Source organism: Ranitomeya variabilis, chromosome 3, assembly GCF_051348905.1.
Source record: "Ranitomeya variabilis isolate aRanVar5 chromosome 3, aRanVar5.hap1, whole genome shotgun sequence".
In the NCBI taxonomy this organism is placed as follows: Eukaryota; Metazoa; Chordata; class Amphibia; order Anura; family Dendrobatidae; genus Ranitomeya; species Ranitomeya variabilis.
In genome coordinates this window covers 1,311,898-1,338,398 of record NC_135234.1, presented here as the reverse complement: position 1 = coordinate 1,338,398, position 26,501 = coordinate 1,311,898, and the positions used below count along the sequence as shown (strand labels likewise).

The 26,501-nt window shown below is 47.4% G+C and overlaps 1 protein-coding gene across 3 annotated transcripts in view; it reads left to right on the top strand.

Annotated features, from left to right (window-relative positions):
* The window catches only part of PKNOX1 (PBX/knotted 1 homeobox 1), a 106,041-nt gene that overhangs the window by 35,900 nt on the left and 43,640 nt on the right, over nucleotides 1-26,501 (top strand). For all 3 annotated transcript variants that reach the window (XM_077293528.1, XM_077293530.1, XM_077293529.1), the window contains 2 exons: nucleotides 15,148-15,319; nucleotides 15,469-15,633. In XM_077293528.1, the coding sequence (XP_077149643.1) occupies nucleotides 15,148-15,319; nucleotides 15,469-15,633 (337 nt within the window). The remainder of the gene's footprint in view (nucleotides 1-15,147; nucleotides 15,320-15,468; nucleotides 15,634-26,501) is intronic.

The window sequence follows — 26,501 nt, the reverse complement described above, 5'->3', positions numbered from 1 at the left end:
CAATATATATTCTTACTTCCCCTCGGTGGAGCTATCCATTACTCTAAAGACGAGTTTCTAACTCCATCTGGTAAAGAAGTAGGGATTTCTCTGTAAATATACATCCCAAATAGGACATATTTGATCTCCCTAGAATGCTAGCGATAATACGAGATGAATGCTGGGTGGGGTATGATGATGACATGTTCGGTAGCGAAGTTACGGGCATCAGATATATTTAATTCACAGATAGTAAAACTGAAAAGGTAGGAGGGTCTGGGATAGCCAGCCCTTTCTGGTGACGTCACCAAGCTGAGCTATAACTGTTTTGGCCAGACTCCAGCAGTGAGTCTGTTGCTGGAAGAACATGTGAGTCTGATCTGAAGAGCTGTACCTCATGCATTGGGATTTTTGGGAGCTCCGCCCACCAGCATGGTTTTTGCCTGAACTGATATGAACTAAGAACATGTGAGTGTTATCTTTTCTCCTTTAATCCTCTTTATGTTATAATTACCTTGTACATAATTGCAATTGTCTCATATTGTAACCTCTTTATAGAACTTTTTATAAACACTGCATAAACTTTATGACTATAATATTTAATACTCGTTAATTCTCCATGCTCTAAACGTACCCTGTCTCTTGAAGGGAATTTACGCTACTGTTTTGGGTTAGCTTCGGACCCGTTTAATCGAAGCTGGTGGCGGCACTACCGTGTGCAGGCCTTTGGGTGACATTGCAGCGACTGCGGCATTGATAATTATTGTTCCTGCCTGAGTGGGAGTAGTTTATTGCGTCGCTGCAGCGTGCCCAATAGCCAGTACATAGCAGGCAGCCTTTCTGGCAACTAATTACCCTAGCTGCAGTACCTAATCTGACCTGACAGAAAGGGGGCCGCCAGAGAGCTGCAAGGTTTAAGTAGAACTGTAAGCGGGATATACACAAATCCCTGCAGTTCATGGTATATGGAAGAGCAGTGGGATACCTAAAATAAGCCCCTGCTGTAAACTAAGAGGTCACTAGCCTTGTGTGTGTGTTTTTTATCACATTGTGGCAGTGGAGGGATAAGTAAAATAAGCCCCCCTGCACATGTGATAGCCGTCTGTTGGTCTAAAGTCACCCCAATCCGTGACATATTGGTGGCAGTGGTCAGGAATCCCTGGGGATTTTGTGACAAACTGCTGGCCGCGGCGAAGGGATCGTGACAATTGGTGGCAAGGCGGTGGGATATTAGAGCATTAGTGATTTGGTTTGAGCAATCATTCCTCTCACTAAAAACTTGCAGAAAGTTCTTGCGAGGACTCTGCGCAAATAAGTTTGGAGAACGAACTCAGTGTTTATTAGACTTGAGACAATTGTGTGTACTGGTAATTATCCCCTCCCTTTCTCTTCGTTTTTCTATCCTATCTTTTATTTGGCAACCATGGTTGGGCTGGGAGAAGCCTTTTATGAACAGCAGACCAGAGACACCCTTGTTGCCTTATGCACGTCACAGCACATTGACTATGCAAGCAAAAACAAAAGCCAACTGGTCGCAGTCCTGATGCAATGGGAAGCCGCTCTAGACCAATCACAGAGCCCAGAAGCCGCAGAAGCCAGCACCAGCGAACATGGTGCTGCAGCAGGGGTCCAACCACTGAATGCTGGCCCCGTTAGCAATCCGGGCGAATTGGACCCCCACCTGCAGGCAGCCTTGAAAGAATTCCCCGCTGACGACCATGAGGGACGTCGGCAGCTGATTCAGCAATACCGGCAGGAGGCCGAGTCCCGAGCCGAGCGAGAGGCCCAGCAGGAGGCTGAGAGAGCCCAGCGGGAGGCTGAGAGAGCTGAGCGAGAGGCCCAGCAAGCCGAGCGAGAGTCCCAGGCCCAGCGAGCCGAGCGCCAAGCCCAGCGAGAACATGAACTGGAGATGCTCCGGCAGGGGGGGATGCCTTCCACTGCCCAGAGCCGTGAGCCCAGCAGCGCTCAGATGCCGAAGCCCCGGCCCGACCACTTTCCTGTTATGGAAAAGGATGGGGACTTGGACACTTTTCTGCGGGCCTTTGAGAAAGCCTGCAGACAGTACCAGCTGCCTACACAAGAATGGGCACGATACCTGACACCAGGGCTGAGAGGAAAAGCTCTGGAGGCGTTTGCTGCCCTCCCTCAAGAACAAGATGGTGATTGAGACCATCAAGCAGGCTCTGATAGCCAAGTACCAGCTTACACCCGAGGTGTACCGTAAAAAGTTCCAGACCCTCCAACGTGGCCCACACGACAGTTACAGTGATGTGGTGCATGGACTGGGGACCCACTTTGACCAGTGGACCCAAGGACTGTCAGTGACCACCTTTGCACAGCTGCGAGACCTGATGATCAAAGACCAGTTCTTCCATCTTTGCCCAGCTGAGGTGCGACAGTTCGTGATGGACAGAGAACCCAAAGACGTGACGAAATCAGCGCAGATTGCCGATGCCTATGAGGCCAACCGTAGATCGGAAGTGCGGAAGCCAGTCACCACCAGCTGGAGAGGGGGTAAGCCTGCATCCAACGCCAGTACCCCTGCCAGCCAACATTCCAGAGGTCCTGTCCCCTTGGCCAACAGCACCAGACCTACCACCGAACTTCGCCAGTGTTACCACTGCAGGCAGACTGGACACCTCAGTCACCAATGTCCAGCCAAGCAGAAGAACCCCTCATCCAAGGCCCCAGGGCCTAATGCAGCAGTTCTTTTGGTGGGTGGTGTGGCTGGGAGGGGGTGTGATAACGTACAGCATGTCACTGTGGGAGGTCATGTTGCTACAGGCCTCAAGGACACCGGGGCTGAACGATCCCTCATCCGACCCGAACTGGCGGCCCCTGAAAAAATCATTCCGGGGAAAACCCTAACTGTCACGGGGATTGGCGGCATCAGCTGTCCCTTACCGATGGCCCGGGTTTATATTGATTGGGGTGCTGGGAGCTGGATGAAGAAAGTGGGGCTGTCTGATAATTTGCCCACTGATGTTTTGTTGGGTACTGATTTGGGGAGGTTGGTTGCATACTACGTCACTGACACCCCTCCCCAATCTGCTAATAATGGTAAAGTTAACCCTGACGATGATGATGATGATGATGGGAAATCGCATGTGTTACCTGGCCATGCTTTATCTTGTAATGATGCATCTGTTAACCATTTTTTCCCTAGGATTGATGGTGAAAATGTTGTACATGTGCCAACTGAACCTGATAATGATTTTTCTGTGAAAGTTGATGTGTCCATAGGTACAGGAGTGCTCAGCCACGTCGCTCTGCGGAGTGAGACGGCTGAGGAACCCCTAGCAGGGGCAAGTGTCGGTGCTACCGGAAATGGGGAGATACATGGGAACCGTGAGGAAGGTGATGCCATGCAATTGACCAGTGCCACCGAGGAAGGTAACTGGCCCATAAGTAGCAATGCTCCTGAGGTAATGGGGGTGGATGGGGAGGTAGAGCCCATAGCAGCGTCGGCTGATGGGTCTGTAGAAATCCCCGGGGAGACAGCCTACGTAGCTGCTGTCACCCGCAGTCAGAGTGCCCGGAACGCAGATAACTGTCTGCCTCCCAGACCCTCCTCAGTCATCAGTATGACTGAACCAGAGGTGGACCCAGAGCAGGTCCCAGAGGGCTCCCATGGGGAAGGGACCCTGACGTCACTTCTGGCTTCCCCTAGCCAGGAGTTTCAGGCCGCTCTGCACACAGATGCGAGCCTAGAGAGTTTGAGACAACTCGCCAGGACGCGCTTCTCCGAGGCTGATAAGGAGAAGGTGTTCTGGGAAGGAGGAAGGTTGTACCGGGAGACAGTACCCGGAGAATCACAAAAGGAGTGGTTGAGGGAAAGACAGCTGGTCGTCCCGCAGCAATTCCGGAGTGAGTTGTTGCGGATTGCCCATGAGATTCCGCTAGCTGGACACTTGGGGATCAGCAAAACAAAGGCCCTGCTGTCTCAACACTTCTATTGGCCTAAGATGGGGACAGATGTGTCAAACTACTGCCGCTCCTGTGTCACCTGTCAAAGAGTGGGGAAGGCGGGGCCTGCTCTTAAGGCTCCCCTGATCCCTTTGCCAGTGATAGAGGAGCCTTTCCAGAGGATCGCGGTGGACATTGTGGGCCCACTGGCCGTCTCCAGCAGCTCTGGAAAGCGATATATTCTTACTGTGGTAGACTACGCTACCCGGTACCCAGAGGCAGTAGCTCTGTCTTCAACTAGGGCAGATAAGGTGGCGGATGCCCTGTTGGCCATCTTTTCATGTGTAGGATTTCCCAGGGAAATGCTTACTGATCAAGGGACCCAATTTTTGTCTCGCCTAATGGAGGCTCTCTGTAAGAGAATGCAGGTGAAGCACCTGGTATCGAGTACGTATCACCCACAGACCAATGGCTTGTGTGAACGCTTCAATGGTACCCTCAAACAGATGCTACGCATGCTGGTTGAGACACAAGGGCGCGACCGGGAGCGGTACCTCCCACATCTGCTATTCGCTTACCGAGAGGTTCCGCAGGCCTTGACGGGGTTCTCCCCCTTCGAGCTCCTGTACGGCAGGCGAGTCCGGGGACCCCTTGGGTTGGTAAGAGAATCCTGGGAAGAGGAGCCGAACCCTTCTGAAGTGTCCATAGTGGAGTATGTCATGCGCTTCCGTGACAAGATGCAGACCTTGACGCAGTTGGTGCATGACAACATGACGCAGGCTCAGGCTGATCAGAAGCACTGGTACGACCAGAACGCCCGGGAGCGGACCTACCACGTGGGTCAAAAGGTGTGGGTGCTGGTCCCCGTACCAACGGATAAGCTTCAGGCAGACTGGGAGGGCCCGTACGTCGTCCACCAACAGCTCAACCCGGTAACCTACGTGGTCACGCTTGACCACGCTCGGGGTAGACGAAAGGCCTTTCACGTCAACATGATGAAGGCTCATCACGAACGTGAACCTTTCGTCCTACCGGTCTGCAGCGCACCCGAAGACGGGGAGGAAGACGCCCTCCTGGACATGCTGGCCCAAGCCAAGGCCGGTGGGTCCATTGAGGACGTGGAGGTAAGCGCCTCGCTAGATGACCCACAGCGGTTGCAGTTGCAAACCACACTGGAACCCTTCCGGGTCGTGTTCTCGAACCGGCCTGGAAGGACTGAGTTAGCAGTCCACGAGGTGGACACCGGGAATCACGCCCCACTACGGCGAACACCCTATCGAATCTCTGACCAGGTGCAGGAGATTATGCGCCAGGAGATCGAAGAGATGTTACAGCTGGGGGTGATTCGACGGTCAAAGAGCGCGTGGGCCTCACCTGTAGTTCTCGTGCCAAAAAAGGACCGGACCACCCGGTTCTGCGTGGACTACCGGGGGCTCAACGCCATTACAGCCTCTGACGCGCACCCAATGCCGCGCATCGAGGAGCTGCTTGAGAAGTTAGCTGGTGCAAAATACCTGACAATAATGGATCTGAGTCGCGGATACTGGCAGATTCCCCTGAGCCCCGAGGCACAGGAGAAGTCCGCCTTTATCACACCCTTTGGACTGTACGAGTCCACGGTCATGCCCTTCGGCATGAAGAATGCCCCTGCCACTTTCCAGCGGATGGACAACCTCCTGCTTCAGGGACTGGAGAAGTACGCAGTGGCGTACATGGATGACATTGCCATCTTCAGTCCCTCCTGGGGGGAACACCTGCAGCATCTCGAGGAGGTGCTCAGGCGAATTCACCGAGCAGGACTGACTATCAAGCCGGGAAAGTGCCAGATGGGCATGAGGGAGGTCCACTACCTGGGGCACCGGGTAGGCGGAGGCACCCTGAAGCCAGAGCCTGAGAAAGTGGGCGCGATCGTGAACTGGCCCACTCCTGGGATCAAGAAACAGGTGATGTCCTTCCTGGGCACTGCAGGGTACTATAGGCGCTTTGTGCAGCACTATAGTAGCCTGGCAAAACCTTTGACGGACCTCACCAGGAAGAAGCTACCCCACATCGTCAACTGGACAGATGGCTGTGAGGGGGCCTTCCAGGCATTGAAAACCGCACTGTGCAACGCCCCTGTGTTGAAAGCAGTCGACCGTTCTTGGTACAGACTGACGCCAGCGAGTTTGGCCTCGGTGCTGTGCTCAGCCAGGTTGACTCGGAGGTCCAAGAGCACCCCGTGTTGTACCTGAGCCGGAAACTTTTGCCGAGGGAAGTGGCCTACTCCACCATTGAGAAGGAGTGCCTGGCCATAGTCTGGGCCCTGCAGCGCTTGCAGCCCTACTTGTACGGTCGCACCTTCACCGTGGTGACCGACCACGACCCTCTGCGCTGGCTAAGCACCATGTGTGGCACCAACGGCAGGTGGCTACGCTGGAGCCTTGCCCTTCAACAATTTGACTTCACCATTGAACACAAAGCGGGCAGGAAGCATGGGAATGCAGATGGACTGTCCCGCCAGGGTGAACCTACTGAGGTGCGCATGGAGGCATACCGTGGGGTTCTACCTCCCTAGCGCACTCCAAAAGGGGGAGGTGTCACGATATGGTAATATGGTATGAAATATAAGTTTAGTTTCCCTGCCTGTTAGCACCAGCTGAGGGATTTTTGCACTTCTGACCATGGTCCCCAAGAACACATGGCAGACACTAGGCTCAAAACCCCCCCCTTCCCATTACTTCAGGATTTAGCTTTCCTTCTCAGAGAGTGTGGGGGTTTTATGAGAGCCAAGGTATTTACGACCGGCATTTCCTGCCGTGTAAGCTCTTGTCCAGCTATAACTGGAGTAGAAACTTCTAGAATCCATGAAAGTTCTTTGTTTGGTTTTTGTAAGATATTAGGCAAACCATTTAAGTTAAGAACACGACAATATATATTCTTACTTCCCCTCGGTGGAGCTATCCATTACTCTAAAGACGAGTTTCTAACTCCATCTGGTAAAGAAGTAGGGATTTCTCTGTAAATATACATCCCAAATAGGACATATTTGATCTCCCTAGAATGCTAGCGATAATACGAGATGAATGCTGGGTGGGGTATGATGATGACATGTTCGGTAGCGAAGTTACGGGCATCAGATATATTTAATGCACAGATAGTAAAACTGAAAAGGTAGGAGGGTCTGGGATAGCCAGCCCTTTCTGGTGACGTCACCAAGCTGAGCTATAACTGTTTTGGCCGGACTCCAGCAGTGAGTCTGTTGCTGGAAGAACATGTGAGTCTGATCTGAAGAGCTGTACCTCATGCATTGGGATTTTTGGGAGCTCCGCCCACCAGCATGGTTTTTGCCTGAACTGATATGAACTAAGAACATGTGAGTGTTATCTTTTCTCCTTTAATCCTCTTTATGTTATAATTACCTTGTACATAATTGCAATTGTCTCATATTGTAACCTCTTTATAGAACTTTTTATAAACACTGCATAAACTTTATGACTATAATATTTAATACTAGTTAATTCTCCATGCTCTAAACGTACCCTGTCTCTTGAAGGGAATTTACGCTACTGTTTTGGGTTAGCTTCGGACCCGTTTAATCGAAGCTGGTGGCGGCACTACCGTGTGCAGGCCTTTGGGTGACATTGCAGCGACTGCGGCATTGATAATTATTATTCCTGCCTGAGTGGGAGTAGTTTATCGCGTCGCTGCAGCGTGCCCAATAGCCAGTACATAGCAGGCAGCCTTTCTGGCAACTAATTACCCTAGGTGCAGTACCTAATCTGACCTGACAGAAAGGGGGGCGCCAGAGAGCTGCAAGGTTTAAGTAGAACTGTAAGCGGGATATACACAAATCCCTGCAGTTCATGGTATATGGAAGAGCAGTGGGATACCTAAAATAAGCCCCTGCTGTAAACTAAGTGGTCACTAGCCTTGTGTGTGTTTTTTTTATCACATTGTGGCAGTGGAGGGATAAGTAAAATAAGCCCCCCTGCACATGTGATAGCCGTCTGTTGGTCTAAAGTCACCCCAATCCGTGACATATTGGTGGCAGTGGTCAGGAATCCCTGGGGATTTTGTGACAAACTGCTGGCCGCGGCGAAGGGATCGTGACACTCAAGATTTGGCATTTTCCCTGGAATCTGGGAATCCGGCCTTGCTTAATGTAGACGCCTTTTTTCAGGCTCTAGGATTATTATATGATGAACCAAATTCTGTGGATCAAGCGGAGAAGACCTTGTTTGCCCTGTTTCAGGGTCAAGAGGCGGCAGAATTGTATTGTCAGAAATTTAGAAAATGGTCTGTGCTGACTAAATGGAATGATGATGCTTTGCCGGCAATTTTCAGAAAGGGTCTTTCTGAATCCGTTAAAGATGTTATGGTGGGGTTTCCCACGCCTGTCGGTCTAAGTGATTCTATGTCTCTGGCCATTCAGATTGATCGGCGCTTGCGTGAGCGCAGAGCTGTGCGCGCTGTGGCGTTGTCCTCAGAGCAGATGCCTGAGCCTATGCAGTGTGATAGGATTCTGTCTAGAACAGAAAAACAAGGATTCAGACGTCAGAATAGGTTGTGTTTTTTATTGTGGCGATGCTTCTCATGTTATTTCAGTCTGTCCTAAGCGTACTAAGAGAATCGCCAGTTCAGTTACCATCAGTACTGTACAACCTAAATTTCTGTTATCTGTGTCCCTGATCTGCTCATTGTCATCATTTTCTGTCATGACGTTTGTGGATTCAGGCGCCGCTTTGAACTTTAATGGACTTTGAATTTGCCAGGCGTTGTGGTTTCCCCTTGCAGTTTTTTGCAGAATCCTATTCCTTTAAGGGGCATTGATGCTACACCTTTGGCAAAAAATAAACCTCAGTTTTGGACACAGGTGACCATGTGTATGGCGCCAGCCTATCAGGAAGATTGTCGTTTTCTGGTGTTGCATAATTTGCATGATGCTATTGTGCTGGGTTTTCCATGGTTGCAGGTACATAATCCTGTGTTGGATTGGAAATCTATGTCTGTGACTAGTTGGGGTTGTCAGGGGGTTCATAATGGCGTTCCTTTGATGTCAATCTCCTCTCCCTCCTCTTCTGAAGTTCCAGAGTTTTTGTCTGATTTTCAGGATGTATTCGATGAGCCCAAGTCCAGTTCCCTTCCACCGCATAGGGACTGTGATTGTGCTATTGACTTAATTCCAGGCTGTAAGTTTCCTAAGGGCCGACTGTTCAACCTGTCTGTGCCTGAACATACCGCCATGCGGAGTTATGTTAAGGAGTCTTTGGAGAAAGGGCATATTCGGCCATCTTCTTCACCGTTGGGAGCGGGATTCTTTTTTGTTGCTAAGAAGGATGGCTCCTTAAGACCCTGTATTGATTATCGCCTCTTGAATAAGATCACGGTCAAGTTTCAATACCCTTTACCTTTGCTTTCTGATTTGTTTGCTAGGATTAAGGGGGCTAGTTGGTTTACTAAGATTGACTTTCGGGGGGCATATAATCTTGTTCGTATTAAGCAGGGAGATGAATGGAAAACTGCGTTTAATACGCCCGAAGGCCATTTTGAATACCTTGTGATGCCATTCGGGCTCTCTAATGCTCCATCTGTTTTTCAGTCCTTCATTAACGACATCTTCCGGACTTATTTTGATAAATTCATGATTGTATATTTGGATGACATTTTGATTTTTTCCGATGATTGGGAGTCTCATGTGGAGCAGGTCAGGATGGTATTTCAGATCCTTCGTGATAATGCTTTGTTTGTGAAGGGGTCTAAGTGTCTCTTTGGAGTGCAGAAGGTTTCTTTTTTGGGCTTCATTTTTTTCTCCCTCATCTATTGAGATGGATCCGGTTAAGGTTCAGGCCATTCATGATTGGATTCAGCCCACATCCGTGAAGAGCCTTCAGAAATTTTTGGTCTTTGCTAATTTCTATCGCCGTTTCATCGCTAACTTCTCCAGTGTGGTTAAACCTTTGACTGATTTGACGAAGAAGGGCGCTAATGTGACGAATTGGTCTTCTGCGGCTGTCTCTGCCTTTCAGGAGCTTAAACGCCGATTTACTTCGGCCCCGGTGTTGCGTCAACCGGACATTTCTCTTCCGTTTCAGGTTGAGGTTGACGCTTCTGAGATTGGGGCAGGGGCCGTTTTGTCTCAGAGGAATTCTGATGGTTCCTTGATGAAACCGTGTGCCTTCTTTTCCCGTAAGTTTTCGCCTGCTGAACGCAATTATGATGTCGGCAATCGGGAGTTGTTGGCTATGAAGTGGGTGTTTGAGGAGTGGCGACATTGGCTTGAGGGAGCTAAGCACCGTATTGTGGTCTTGACCGATCATTAAAATCTGATTTACCTCGAGTCTGCCAAGCGGCTGAATCCTAGACAGGCTCGATGGTCCCTTTTCTTTTCCCGTTTTGATTTCGTGGTCTCGTATCTTCCGGTTTCTAAGAATATTAAGGCTGATGCCCTCTCTAGGAGTTTTTTGCCTGATTCTCCTGAGGTCCTTGAACCGGTCGGCATTCTGAAAGAAGGGGTGGTCCTTTCTGCCATTTCCCCTGATTTATGACGGGTTCTTCAGGAATTCCAGGCTGACAAACCTGACCGCTGTCCAGTGGGGAAACTGTTTGTTCCTGATAGATAGACTAGTAGAGTGATTTCTGAGGTTCATTGTTCTGTGTGGCTGGCCATCCTGGTATTTTTGGTACCAGAGATTTGGTTGGTAGGTCCTTTTGGTGGCCTTCTTTGTCGCGGGATGTGCGTTCTTTTGTGCAGTCCTGTGGGACTTGTGCGCGGGCTAAGCCTTGTTGTTCCCGTGCTAGTGTGTTGCTTTTGCCTTTGCCGGTCCCTGAGAGGCCCTGGACGCATATTTCTATGGATTTTATTTCAGATCTTCCGGTTTCCCAGAGGATGTCGGTTATCTGGGTGGTTTGTGACCGGTTCTCTAAGATGGTCCATTTGGTGCCTTTGCCTAAATTGCCTTCCTCTTCTGATTTGGTTCCGTTGTTTTTTCAGCATGTGGTTCGTTTGCATGGTATTCCGAAGAATATTGTGTGGTGTGGATTCTGTGGTTGACAGGTTGCAGCAGATTTGGGCTCATGTGGTGGACAATTTGGTGTTGTCTCAGGAGGAGGCTCAGCGTTTTGCTAACCATCGTCGGCGTGTTGGTTCCCGGCTTTGGGTTGGGGATTTGGTCTGGTTGTCTTCCCGTCATGTTCCTATGAAGGTCTCTTCCCCTAAGTTTAAGCCTCGGTTTATTGGTCCCTATAGGATTTCTGAGATTATCAATCCGGTCTCTTTTCGTTTAGCCCTTCCGGCCTCTTTTGCCATCCATAATGTTTTCCATAGATCTTTATTGCGGAAATATGTGGTGCCCGTTGTTCCCTCTGTTGATCCTCTGGCCCCTGTGTTGGTTGATGGGGAGTTGGAGTATGTGGTTGAGAAGATTTTGGATTCTCGTTTTTCGAGGCGGAAGCTTCAGTATCTTGTCAAATGGAAGGGTTATGGCCAGGAGGATAATTCTTGGGTTTTTGCCTCTGATGTCCATGCTGCTGATTTGGTCCGTGCCTTTCATCTGGCTCGTCCTGATCGCCCTGGGGGCTCTGGTGAGGGTTCGGTGACCCCTCTTCAAGGGGGGGTACTGTTGTGAATTCTGTTCTTGGGCTCCCTCCGGTGGTTGTTTGTGATAGTGCAGTTGTCTCTGGGTTGTAATCCGGGCAGGTGTTTCTGCTGATTGCAGCTCTATTCGGTATTTAGGTGTGCTGGATTCATTAGTCAGTGCCAGTTGTCCATTGTTCTTGGACGGTTTACATCCCTGTCTGGTTCCTTCTGCTCTGCTGCCAATCCAGCCAAGATAAGTGTCTTGTTTATTTTCCTGCAGCACACCTACTGTGTGCTTTTCAGTTCAGAACAATTTATTGTTTTGTCTTGTCCAGCTTAGACTTGTTTGGATTTTTTCTGTCATGCTGGATTCTCTGGAGATGCAGATATACATTCTATGTCTTTAGTTAGATGTGGAATTTTTGTATTTTCTGCTGTGGATATTTTCAGAGTTTTAATACTGACCGCTTAGTACTCTGTCCTATCCTTTACTATTTAGCTAGAAGTGCCTCTTTTGCTAAATCCTGTTTTCAGCCTGTGTGTGTCTTTACTCTTATATTCACCGTCAATATTTGTGGGGGGGGCTGCCTATCCTTTGGGGTTTCTGCTCTGAGGCAAGATAGAATTCCCATTTCCATCTGTAGGGTTATTTAGTCCTCCGGCTGTGTCGAGGTGTCTAGGATGTGTTAGGTACACCCCACGGCTACTTCTAGTTGCGGTGTCAGTTTAGGGTTGCGGTCTGTACAGGTACCCCCCTTCTCCAGAGAAGGTCTCATGCGGCTCCAAGGCCACCGGATCATAACAGAAGCCTTGGCTGTAGTGCCCTCACTGATGGAAGCCTCGGCTGTAGCGCTCTCACGGTTGGAAGACTCCACTGTAGCGCTCTTAACAGGTGGAATTCACGGCTGTAGAGCTCTCATAGGTGGAGGCCTCAGCTGTGGAGGGCTCATGGCAGTACTTTCACGGGTGGAGGCCTTGGCTGTAGCGCTGTCACGAGTGTAGGCTTGGGCTGTAGTGCGCTCACGGATGGAGACCTCTGCTGAAGTGCTCTCACATGTAAAGTCCTTGGCTGTAGCACTTTCAGGGGTGGAGACCTCGGTTGTAACACTCTTATGGGTGGAGGCCTCGGCTTTAGTGCTCTTACGGGTGGAGGCCTCTGCTGTAGAGCCCTCACGGGTGGAAGCTATGGCTGTAGCGCTCTCACGGGTGGAATACTTTGCTGTAGCACTCTCATGGGTGGAATCCTTGGCTGTACAGCTCTCACGGGTGGAACCCTTGTCTGTAGTGCTCTCACGGGTGGAGATTTCGGCTTTTTGCCCTGATGTGTGGAGGCCTCGCTGTAGCGTGCTTATGGGTGGAAGTTTGGGCTGTAGCGCACTCACGGATGGAAGCCTCGACTGTAGCGGCCTCACGGGTGGAAGCCTTGGCTGTAGCACCCTCATGGGTGGAAGCCTTGGTGTAGCGCCCTTACGGGTGGAGACCTCGGCTGTAGCATGTTCACGGGAGGAGGCCTTGACTATAGCATGTTCACGGGTAGAAGCCTCGGCTGTAGCATGCTCACGGGTGGAGGCCTCGGCTGTAGTGCGCTCACGGGTGGAGGCCTGAGTTGTAGCACGCTCACGGGTGGAAGCCTCATCTGTAGCACTCTCACGGGTGGAATCCACGGCTGTAGAGCTCTCGCGGATGGAAGCCTCGACTGTAGAGCGCTCACAGGTGGAAGCCTCATCTATAGCGCCCTCACTAGTGTAAGCCTTGGCTGTAGTGCTCTCACGGGTGGAATCCTCCTCTGTAGCGCTCTCAGGGCTGGAATCCACGGATGTAGAGCTCTCACGGGTGGAAGCCTCGGTGGGGAGCACTCTCATAGGTGCATGACTGTGGTCGGCTGTGGAAGGCTCACGGGTGGAGGCCTGGGCTCTAGTACTCTCACAGGTGGAGGCCTCGGCTGTAGCGCTCTCACGAGTGTAGGCCTCGTCTGTAGCACTTTCAGGGATGGAGACCTCGGCTGTAGCTTGCTCACGGGTGGAGGCCTCAGCTGTAGCTTGCTCACTGGTGGAGGCCTCTGCTGTAGCACGCTCACGGATGGAGGCCTCGGCTGTAGCGTGCTCATGGGTGGAAGCCTCATCTGTAGCACTCTCACGGGTGGAATCCACGGCTGTAGAGCTCTCGCGGATGGAAGCCTCGGCGGTAGCGCTCTCATAGGTGCATGCCTCGGCTGTGGAGGGCTCATGGGTGGACGCCTGGGCTGCAGTACTTTCACGGGTGGAGGCCTTTGCTGTAGCGCTGTCACGAGTGTAGGCCTTGGCTGTAGCGCTCTCAGGTGGAGGCCTCGGCTGTAGCACTCTCACGGGTGGAAGCCTCGGTTGTAGCGCTCTCACGGGTGGAGGCCTCGGCTGTAGCACATTCATAGGAGAATGCCTTGACTATAGCGTGTTCACGGGTAGAAGCCTCGGCTGTAGCGCACTCACGGGTGAAGGCCTCGGCTGTAGTGCGCTCACGGGTGGAGGCCTCGGCTGTAGTGCCCTCACGGTTGGAAGCCTCAACTGTAGAGCGCTCACAGGTGGAAGCCTCATCTATAGCGCCCTCACTAGTGTAAGCCTTGGCTGTAGTGCTCTCACTGGTGGAATCCTCCTCTGTAGCGCTCTCAGGGCTGGAATCCACGGATGTAGAGCTCTCACGGGTGGAAGCCTCGGTGGGGAGCACTCTCATAGGTGCATGACTGTGGTCGGCTGTGGAAGGCTCACGGGTGGAGGCCTGGGCTCTAGTACTCTCACAGGTGGAGGCCTCGGCTGTAGCGCTCTCACGAGTGTAGGCCTCGTCTGTAGCACTTTCAGGGATGGAGACCTCGGCTGTAGCTTGCTCACGGGTGGAGGCCTCAGCTGTAGCTTGCTCACTGGTGGAGGCCTCTGCTGTAGCACGCTCACGGATGGAGGCCTCGGCTGTAGCGTGCTCATGGGTGGAAGCCTCAGCTCTAGCGCCCTCACGGCTGGAAGCCCCTGCTGTAGTGAGGAAACCTTGGCTGTAGTGCCCTCATGGGTGGAGGCCTCAGCTGTAGCACGCTCATGTTTGAGAGCCTCGTCTGTAGCACGCTCATGGGCGGAAGCCTCGTCTTTAGCTCCGTCACGAGTGTAAGCCTCGGCTGTAGCGCTCTAACGGGTGGAATCCTCCACTGTAGCGCTCTAACGGGTGGAATCCACGGCTGTAGAGCTCTCATAGGTGGAGGCCTCGGCTGTGGAGGGTTCATGGTTAGAGGCCTGGGCTGTAGTGCTCTCACGTATGGAGGCCTCGGCTGTAGCACTCTCACATGTAAAGTCCTTGGCTGTAGCGCTTTCAGGGGTGAAGGCCTCGGCTGTAGCACTCTCACAGGTGGAAGCCTCGGTTGTAGTGCTCTTACAGGTGGAGGCCTCGGCTTTAGTGCTCTTACGGGTGGAGGTTTCGTCTGTTACGCCCTCACGGGTGGAAGTCACAGCTGTAGCGCTCTCACGAGTGGAATACTTTGCTGTAGCACTCTCACAGGTGGAATCCTTGGCTGTACAGCTCTCACGGGTGGAAGCCTCGTCTGTAGTGCTCTCACGAGTGGAGATTTCAGCTGTATTGCTCTGATGGGTGGAGGCCTCGACTGTAGCACCCTCACGGGTGGAAGCCTTGGCTGTAGCGCACTCCCGGTTAGAAGCCTCGACTGTAGCACCCTCTGCTTCTCTCACCCGCAGGCACCCGCTCTTCCCTCTGCTCGCTCTGCTTTTTGAGAAATGTGAAGGCTGCACTCAGGGATCAGAGAGCACGACGTCCGCCAGCTTCGACCTGGACATAGAGACCTTCGTGAGGAGACAGCACAAGGAGGGGAAGGACTTCTTCTCCGAGGACCCCGAGACTGACAGCCTGGTGCGTAGCCCCCCAAGGTCACCAGTCAGGACTGGACATATCGCTGGGGTAATGTGGAGGGTGCAGTCAGCAGTGTGACCATCCGGACCCTCGTCAGTGACACCCATGTGGCTGCTCTGTCCCCGTCACTTCTCTGCTATTCTCTGCAGATGGTGAAGGCCATTCAGGTGCTGAGGATCCACCTCCTGGAACTGGAGAAGGTCAACGAGCTGTGCAAGGATTTCTGCAGCCGCTACATATCATGTCTGAAGACCAAGATGAACAGCGAAACGCTGCTGAGTGGGGACCCGGGGGGCCCGTACTCCCCAATACAGGTGCGTAAACTAATACACCGTACTCCCGATACAGGTGCATAATCGCTGTATAATAACCATACTCCCGATACAGGTACATAATTACTGTATAATACACCGTACTCCCCGATACAGGTACATAATCGCTGCATAATAACCATACTCCCGATACAGGTACATAATCGCTGCATAATAACCATACTCCCCGATACAGGTACATAATTACTGTATAATACACCGTACTCCCCAATACAGGTACAGAATCACTGTATAATACACCGTACTCCCCGATACAGGTACATAATCGCTGCATAATAACCATACTCCCGATACAGGTACATAATTACTGTATAATACACCGTACTCCCCAATACAGGTACATAATCACTGTATAATACACCGTACTCCCCGATACAGGTACATAATCACTGTATAATACACCGTACTCCCCGATACAGGTACATAATCACTGTATAATACACCGTACTCCCCAATACAGGTACATAATCACTGTATAATACACTGTACTCCCCGATACAGGTACAGAATCACTGTATAATACACCGTACTCCCCGATACAGGTACAGAATCACTGTATAATACACTGTACTCCCCGATACAGGTACATAATCACTGTATAATACACCGTACTCCCCGATACAGGTACATAATCACTGTATAATACACTGTACTCCCCGATACAGGTACATAATCACTGTATAATACACCGTACTCCCCGATACAGGTACATAATCACTGTATAATACACTGTACTCCCCGATACAGGTACATAATCACTGTATAATACACTGTACTCCCCGATACATGTACATAATCACTGTATAATACACCGTACTCCCCGATACAGGTACAGAATCACTGTATAATACACTGTACTCCCCGATACAGGTACATAATCACTGTATAATACACCGTACTCCCCGATACAGGTACATAATCGCTGTATAATAACCGTACTCCCCGATACAGGTACATAATCACTGTATAATACACCGTACTCCCCGATACAGGTACAGAATCACTGTATAATACACCGTACTCCCCGATACAGGTACAGAATCACTGTATAATAACCGTACTCCCCGATACAGGTACATAATTACTGTATAATACACCGTACTCCCCGATACAGGTACAGAATCACTGTATAATACACCGTACTCCCCGATACAGGTACAGAATCACTGTATAATACACCGTACTCCCCGATACAGGTACAGAATCACTGTATAATACACTGTACTCCCCGATACAGGTACAGAATCACTGTATAATACACTGTACTCCCCGATACAGGTACATAATTACTGTATAATACACCGTACTCCCCGATACAGGTACATAATCACTGTATAATACACCGTACTCCCCAATACAGGTACATAATCACTGTATAATACACTGTACTCCCCGATACAGGTACATAATCACTGTATAATACACCGTACTCCCCGATACAGGTACAGAATCACTGTATAATACACCGTACTCCCCGATACAGGTACAGAATCACTGTATAATACACCGTACTCCCCGATACAGGTACAGAATCACTGTATAATACACCGTACTCCCCGATACAGGTACATAATCACTGTATAATACACTGTACTCCCCGATACAGGTACATAATCACTGTATAATACACCGTACTCCCCGATACAGGTACAGAATCACTGTATAATACACCGTACTCCCCGATACAGGTACATAATCACTGTATAATACACTGTACTCCCCGATACAGGTACAGAATCACTGTATAATACACTGTACTCCCCGATACAGGTACATAATCACTGTATAATACACCGTACTCCCCGATACAGGTACATAATCACTGTATAATACACTGTACTCCCCGATACAGGTACAGAATCACTGTATAATACACTGTACTCCCCGATACAGGTACATAATCACTGTATAATACACCGTACTCCCCGATACAGGTACATAATCACTGTATAATACACCGTACTCCCCGATACAGGTACATAATCACTGTATAATACACCGTACTCCCCGATACAGGTACAGAATCACTGTATAATACACCGTACTCCCCGATACAGGTACAGAATCACTGTATAATACACCGTACTCCCCGATACAGGTACATAATTACTGTATAATACACCGTACTCCCCGATACAGGTACATAATCACTGTATAATACACTGTACTCCCCGATACAGGTACAGAATCACTGTATAATACACCGTACTCCCCGATACAGGTACAGAATCACTGTATAATACACCGTACTCCCCGATACAGGTACATAATCACTGTATAATACACTGTACTCCCCGATACAGGTACATAATTACTGTATAATACACTGTACTCCCCGATACAGGTACATAATCACTGTATAATACACCGTACTCCCCGATACAGGTACATAATCACTGTATAATACACTGTACTCCCCGATACAGGTACATAATCACTGTATAATACACCGTACTCCCCGATACAGGTACATAATCACTGTATAATACACTCCCCGATACAGGTACATAATCACTGTATAATACACCGTACTCCCCGATACAGGTACATAGTCACTGTATAATACACCGTACTCCCCGATACAGGTACAGAATCACTGTATAATACACCGTACTCCCCGATACAGGTACATAATTACTGTATAATACACCGTACTCCCCGATACAGGTACATAATCACTGTATAATACACCGTACTCCCCGATACAGGTACAGAATCACTGTATAATACACCGTACTCCCCGATACAGGTACAGAATCACTGTATAATACACTGTACTCCCCGATACAGGTACATAATTACTGTATAATACACCGTACTCCCCGATACAGGTACATAATCACTGTATAATACACCGTACTCCCCGATACAGGTACAGAATCACTGTATAATACACCGTACTCCCCGATACAGGTACATAATCACTGTATAATACACCGTACTCCCCGATACAGGTACAGAATCACTGTATAATACACTGTACTCCCCGATACAGGTACATAATCACTGTATAATACACCGTACTCCCCGATACAGGTACATAATTACTGTATAATACACCGTACTCCCCGATACAGGTACATAATCACTGTATAATACACCGTACTCCCCGATACAGGTACATAATCACTGTATAATACACTGTACTCCCCGATACAGGTACAGAATCACTGTATAATACACCGTACTCCCCGATACAGGTACATAATCACTGTATAATACACTGTACTCCCCGATACAGATATAGTCACTGTATAATACACCGTACTCCCCGATACAGGTACATAATCACTGTATAATACACTGTACTCCCCGATACAGGTACAGAATCACTGTATAATACACCGTACTCCCCGATACAGGTACAGAATCACTGTATAATACACTGTACTCCCCGATACAGGTACAGAATCACTGTATAATACACCGTACTCCCCGATACAGGTACAGAATCACTGTATAATACACCGTACTCCCCGATACATGTACATAATCACTGTATAATACACCGTACTCCCCGATACATGTACATAATCACTGTATAATACACTGTACTCCCCGATACAGATATAGTCACTGTATAATACACCGTACTCCCCGATACAGGTACATAATCACTGTATAATACACTGTACTCCCCGATACAGGTACATAATCACTGTATAATACACTGTACTCCCCGATACAGGTACATAATCACTGTATAATACACCGTACTCCCCGATACAGGTACATAATCACTGTATAATACACCGTACTCCCCGATACAGGTACAGAATCACTGTATAATACACCGTACTCCCGATACAGGTACATAATCACTGTATAATACACTGTACTCCCCGATACAGGTACATAATCACTGTATAATACACCGTACTCCCCGATACAGGTACATAATTACTGTATAATACACTGTACTCCCCGATACAGGTACATAATCACTGTATAATACACCGTACTCCCCGATACAGGTACAGAATCACTGTATAATACACCGTACTCCCCGATACAGGTACATAATCACTGTATAATACACCGTACTCCCCGATACAGGTACAGAATCACTGTATAATACACTCCCCGATACAGGTACATAATCACTGTATAATACACTGTACTCCCCGATACAGGTACATAATCACTGTATAATACACTCCCCGATACAGGTACATAATCACTGTATAATACACCGTACTCCCCGATACAGGTACATAATCACTGTATAATACACTGTACTCCCCGATACAGGTACATAATTACTGTATAATACACCGTACTCCCCGATACAGGTACATAATCACTGTATAATACACTGTACTCCCCGATACAGGTACATAGTCACTGTATAATACACCGTACTCCCCGATACAGGTACATAATCACTGTATAATACACCGTACTCCCCGATACAGGTACATAATCACTGTATAATACACCGTACTCCCCGATACAGGTACATAATTACTGTATAATACACCGTACTCCCCGATACAGGTACAGAATCACTGTATAATACACCGTACTCCCCGATACAGGTACATAATTACTGTATAATACACTGTACTCCCCGATACAGGTACATAATTACTGTATAATACACCGTACTCCCCGATACAGGTACATAGTCACTGTATAATACACCGTACTCCCCGATACAGGTACAGAATCACTGTATAATACACCGTACTCCCCGATACAGGTACATAATTACTGTATAATACACCGTACTCCCCGATACAGGTACATAATCACTGTATAATACACCGTACTCCCCGATACAGGTACATAATTACTGTATAATACACCGTACTCCCCGATACAGGTACATAATCACTGTATAATACACCGTACTCCCCGATACAGGTACATAATCACTGTATAATACACCGTACTCCCCGATACAGGTACAGAATCACTGTATAATACACTGTACTCCCCGATACAGGTACATAATTACTGTATAATACACTGTACTCCCCGATACAGGTACATAATCACTGTATAATACACCGTACTCCCCGATACAGGTACATAATCACTGTATAATACACTGTACTCCCCGATACAGGTACATAATCACTGTATAATACACCGTACTCCCCGATACAGGTACATAATCACTGTATAATACACTGTACTCCCCGATACAGGTACATAGTCACTGTATAATACACCGTACTCCCCGATACATGTACATAATCACTGTATAATACACTGTACTCCCCGATACAGGTACATAATCACTGTATAATACACCGTACTCCCCGATACAGGTACATAATTACTGTATAATACACTGTACTCCCCGATACAGGTACATAATCACTGTATAATACACCGTACTCCCCGATACAGGTACATAATCACTGTATAATACACCGTACTCCCCGATACAGGTACATAATCACTGTATAATACACCGTACTCCCCGATACAGGTACATAATCACTGTATAATACACCGTACTCCCCGATACAGGTACAGAATCACTGTATAATACACCGTACTCCCCGATACAGGTACATAATCACTGTATAATACACCGTACTCCCCGATACAGGTACAGAATCACTGTATAATACACCGTACTCCCCGATACAGGTACAGAATCACTGTATAATACACCGTACTCCCCGATACATGTACATAATCACTGTATAATACACTGTACTCCCCGATACAGGTACATAATCACTGTATAATACACCGTACTCCCCGATACAGGTACATAATCACTGTATAATACACTGTACTCCCCGATACAGGTACATAATCACTGTATAATACACTGTACTCCCCGATACAGGTACAGAATCACTGTATAATACACCGTACTCCCCGTTACAGGTACATAATTACTGTATAATACACCGTACTCCCCGATACAGGTACATAATCACTGTATAATACACCGTACTCCCCGATACAGGTACATAATCACTGTATAATACACCGTACTCCCCGATACAGGTACATAATCACTGTATAATACACCGTACTCCCCGATACAGGTACATAATCACTGTATAATACACCGTACTCCCCGATACAGGTACAGAATCACTGTATAATACACCGTACTCCCCGATACAGGTACATAATCACTGTATAATACACCGTAATCCCCGATACAGGTACATAATCACTGTATAATACACCGTACTCCCCGATACAGGTACATAGTCACTGTATAATACACCGTACTCCCGATACAGGTACATAGTCACTGTATAATACACTGTGCTCCCCGATACATGTACATAATCACTGTATAATACACCGTACTCCCCGATACAGGTACAGAATCACTGTATAATACACTGTACTCCCCGATACAGGTACATAATCACTGTATAATACACCGTACTCCCCGATACAGGTACATAATCACTGTATAATACACTGTACTCCCCGATACAGGTACATAATCACTGTATAATACACTGTACTCCCCGATACAGGTACAGAATCACTGTATAATACACCGTACTCCCCGATACAGGTACATAATCACTGTATAATACACTGTACTCCCCGATACAGGTACAGAATCACTGTATAATACACCGTACTCCCCGATACAGGTACAGAATCACTGTATAATACACTGTACTCCCCGATACAGATATAGTCACTGTATAATACACTGTACTCCCCGATACAGATATAGTCACTGTATAATACACCGTACTCCCCGATACAGGTACAGAATCACTGTATAATACACCGTACTCCCCGATACAGGTACATAATCACTGTATAATACACTGTACTCCCCGATACAGGTACATAATCACTGTATAATACACTGTACTCCCCGATACAGGTACATAATTACTGTATAATACACTGTACTCCCCGATACAGGTACATAATCACTGTATAATACACCGTACTCCCCGATACAGGTACAGAATCACTGTATAATACACCGTACTCCCCAATACAGGTACAGAATCACTGTATAATACACCGTACTCCCCGATACAGGTACAGAATCACTGTATAATACACTGTACTCCCCGATACAGATATAGTCACTGTATAATACACCGTACTCCCCGATACAGGTACATAATCACTGTATAATACACTGTACTCCCCGATACAGGTACATAATTACTGTATAATACACTGTACTCCCCGATACAGGTACAGAATCACTGTATAATACACCGTACTCCCCGATACAGGTACATAATTACTGTATAATACACCGTACTCCCCGATACAGGTACATAATCACTGTATAATACACCGTACTCCCCGATACAGGTACATAATCACTGTATAATACACCGTACTCCCCGATACAGGTACAGAATCACTGTATAATACACTGTACTCCCCGATACAGGTACATAATCACTGTATAATACACTGTACTCCCCGATACAGGTACATAATCACTGTATAATACACCGTACTCCCCGATACAGGTACATAATCACTGTATAATACACCGTACTCCCCGATACAGGTACATAATCACTGTATAATACACTGTACTCCCCGATACAGGTACAGAATCACTGTATAATACACCGTACTCCCCGATACAGGTACATAATCACTGTATAATACACCGTACTCCCCGATACAGGTACATAGTCACTGTATAATACACCGTACTCCCCGATACAGGTACATAATTACTGTATAATACACCGTACTCCCCGATACAGGTACAGAATCACTGTATAATACACCGTACTCCCCGATACAGGTACATAATCACTGTATAATACACCGTACTCCCGATACAGGTACAGAATCACTGTATAATACACCGTACTCCCCGATACAGGTACAGAATCACTGTATAATACACCGTACTCCCCGATACAGGTACATAATTACTGTATAATACACCGTACTCCCCGATACAGGTACATAATTACTGTATAATACACCGTACTCCCCGATACAGGTACATAATCACTGTATAATACACCGTACTCCCCGATACAGGTACATAATTACTGTATAATACACCGTACTCCCCGATACAGGTACATAATCACTGTATAATACACTGTACTCCCCGATACAGGTACATAATCACTGTATAATACACCGTACTCCCCGATACAGGTACAGAATCACTGTATAATACACTGTACTCCCCGATACAGGTACATAATCACTGTATAATACACCGTACTCCCCGATACAGGTACATAATCACTGTATAATACACCGTACTCCCCGATACAGGTACATAATCACTGTATAATACACCGTACTCCCCGATACAGGTACATAATCACTGTATAATACACCGTACTCCCCGATACAGGTACAGAATCACTGTATAATACACTGTACTCCCCGATACAGGTACATAATCACTGTATAATACACCGTACTCCCCGATACAGGTACAGAATCACTGTATAATACACCGTACTCCCCGATACAGGTACAGAATCACTGTATAATACACCGTACTCCCCGATACAGGTACATAATTACTGTATAATACACCGTACTCCCCGATACAGGTACATAATCACTGTATAATACACTGTACTCCCCGATACAGGTACAGAATCACTGTATAATACACCGTACTCCCCGATACAGGTACATAATCACTGTATAATACACTGTACTCCCCGATACAGGTACAGAATCACTGTATAATACACCGTACTCCCCGATACAGGTACAGAATCACTGTATAATACACCGTACTCCCCGATACAGGTACAGAATCACTGTATAATACACCGTACTCCCCGATACAGGTACAGAATCACTGTATAATACACCGTACTCCCCGATACAGGTACAGAATCACTGTATAATACACCGTACTCCCCGATACAGGTACATAATCACTGTATAATACACCGTACTCCCCGATACAGGTACATAATCACTGTATAATACACTGTACTCCCCGATACAGGTACATAATCACTGTATAATACACTGTACTCCCCGATACAGGTACATAATCACTGTATAATACACTGTACTCCCCGATACAGGTACATAATCACTGTATAATACACCGTACTCCCCGATACAGGTACAGAATCACTGTATAATACACCGTACTCCCCGATACAGGTACAGAATCACTGTATAATACACCGTACTCCCCGATACAGGTACATAATCACTGTATAATACACCATACTCCCCGATACAGGTACAGAATCACTGTATAATACACTGTACTCCCCGATACAGGTACATAATTACTGTATAATACACCGTACTCCCCGATACAGGTACATAATCACTGTATAATACACCGTACTCCCCGATACAGGTACATAATCACTGTATAATACACCGTACTCCCCGATACAGGTACATAATCACTGTATAATACACTGTACTCCCCGATACAGGTACATAATCACTGTATAATACACCGTACTCCCCGATACAGGTACATAATCACTGTATAATACACCGTACTCCCCGATACAGGTACATAGTCACTGTATAATACACCGTACTCCCGATACAGGTACATAATCACTGTATAATACACTGTGCTCCCCGATACAGGTACATAATCACTGTATAATACACCGTACTCCCCGATACAGGTACATAGTCACTGTATAATACACCGTACTCCCGATACAGGTACATAATCACTGTATAATACACTGTACTCCCCGATACAGGTACAGAATCACTGTATAATACACTGTACTCCCCGATACAGGTACATAATCACTGTATAATACACTGTACTCCCCGATACAGGTACATAATCACTGTATAATACACTGTACTCCCCGATACAGGTACATAATCACTGTATAATACACCGTACTCCCCGATACAGGTACAGAATCACTGTATAATACACCGTACTCCCCGATACAGGTACATAGTTACTGTATAATACACCGTACTCCCCGATACAGGTACATAATCACTGTATAATACACCGTACTCCCCGATACAGGTACATAATCACTGTATAATACACTGTACTCCCCGATACAGGTACATAATCACTGTATAATACACTCCTCGATACAGGTACATAATCACTGTATAATACACCGTACTCCCCGATACAGGTACATAGTTACTGTATAATACACCGTACTCCCCGATACAGGTACATAATCACTGTATAATACACCGTACTCCCCGATACAGGTACATAATCACTGTATAATACACCGTACTCCCCGATACAGGTACATAGTTACTGTATAATACACCGTACTCCCCGATACAGGTACATAATCACTGTATAATACACTGTACTCCCCGATACAGGTACATAATCACTGTATAATACACTGTACTCCCCGATACAGGTACATAATCACTGTATAATACACTCCTCGATACAGGTACATAATCACTGTATAATACACCGTACTCCCCGATACAGGTACATAGTTACTGTATAATACACCGTACTCCCCGATACAGGTACATAATCACTGTATAATACACTGTACTCCCCGATACAGGTACAGAATCACTGTATAATACACTGTACTCCCCGATACAGGTACATAATCACTGTATAATACACTGTACTCCCCGATACAGGTACATAATCACTGTATAATACACCGTACTCCCCGATACAGGTACAGAATCACTGTATAATACACCGTACTCCCCGATACAGGTACATAGTTACTGTATAATACACCGTACTCCCCGATACAGGTACATAATCACTGTATAATACACCGTACTCCCCGATACAGGTACATAATCACTGTATAATACACTGTACTCCCCGATACAGGTACATAATCACTGTATAATACACTGTACTCCCCGATACAGGTACATAATCACTGTATAATACACTCCTCGATACAGGTACATAATCACTGTATAATACA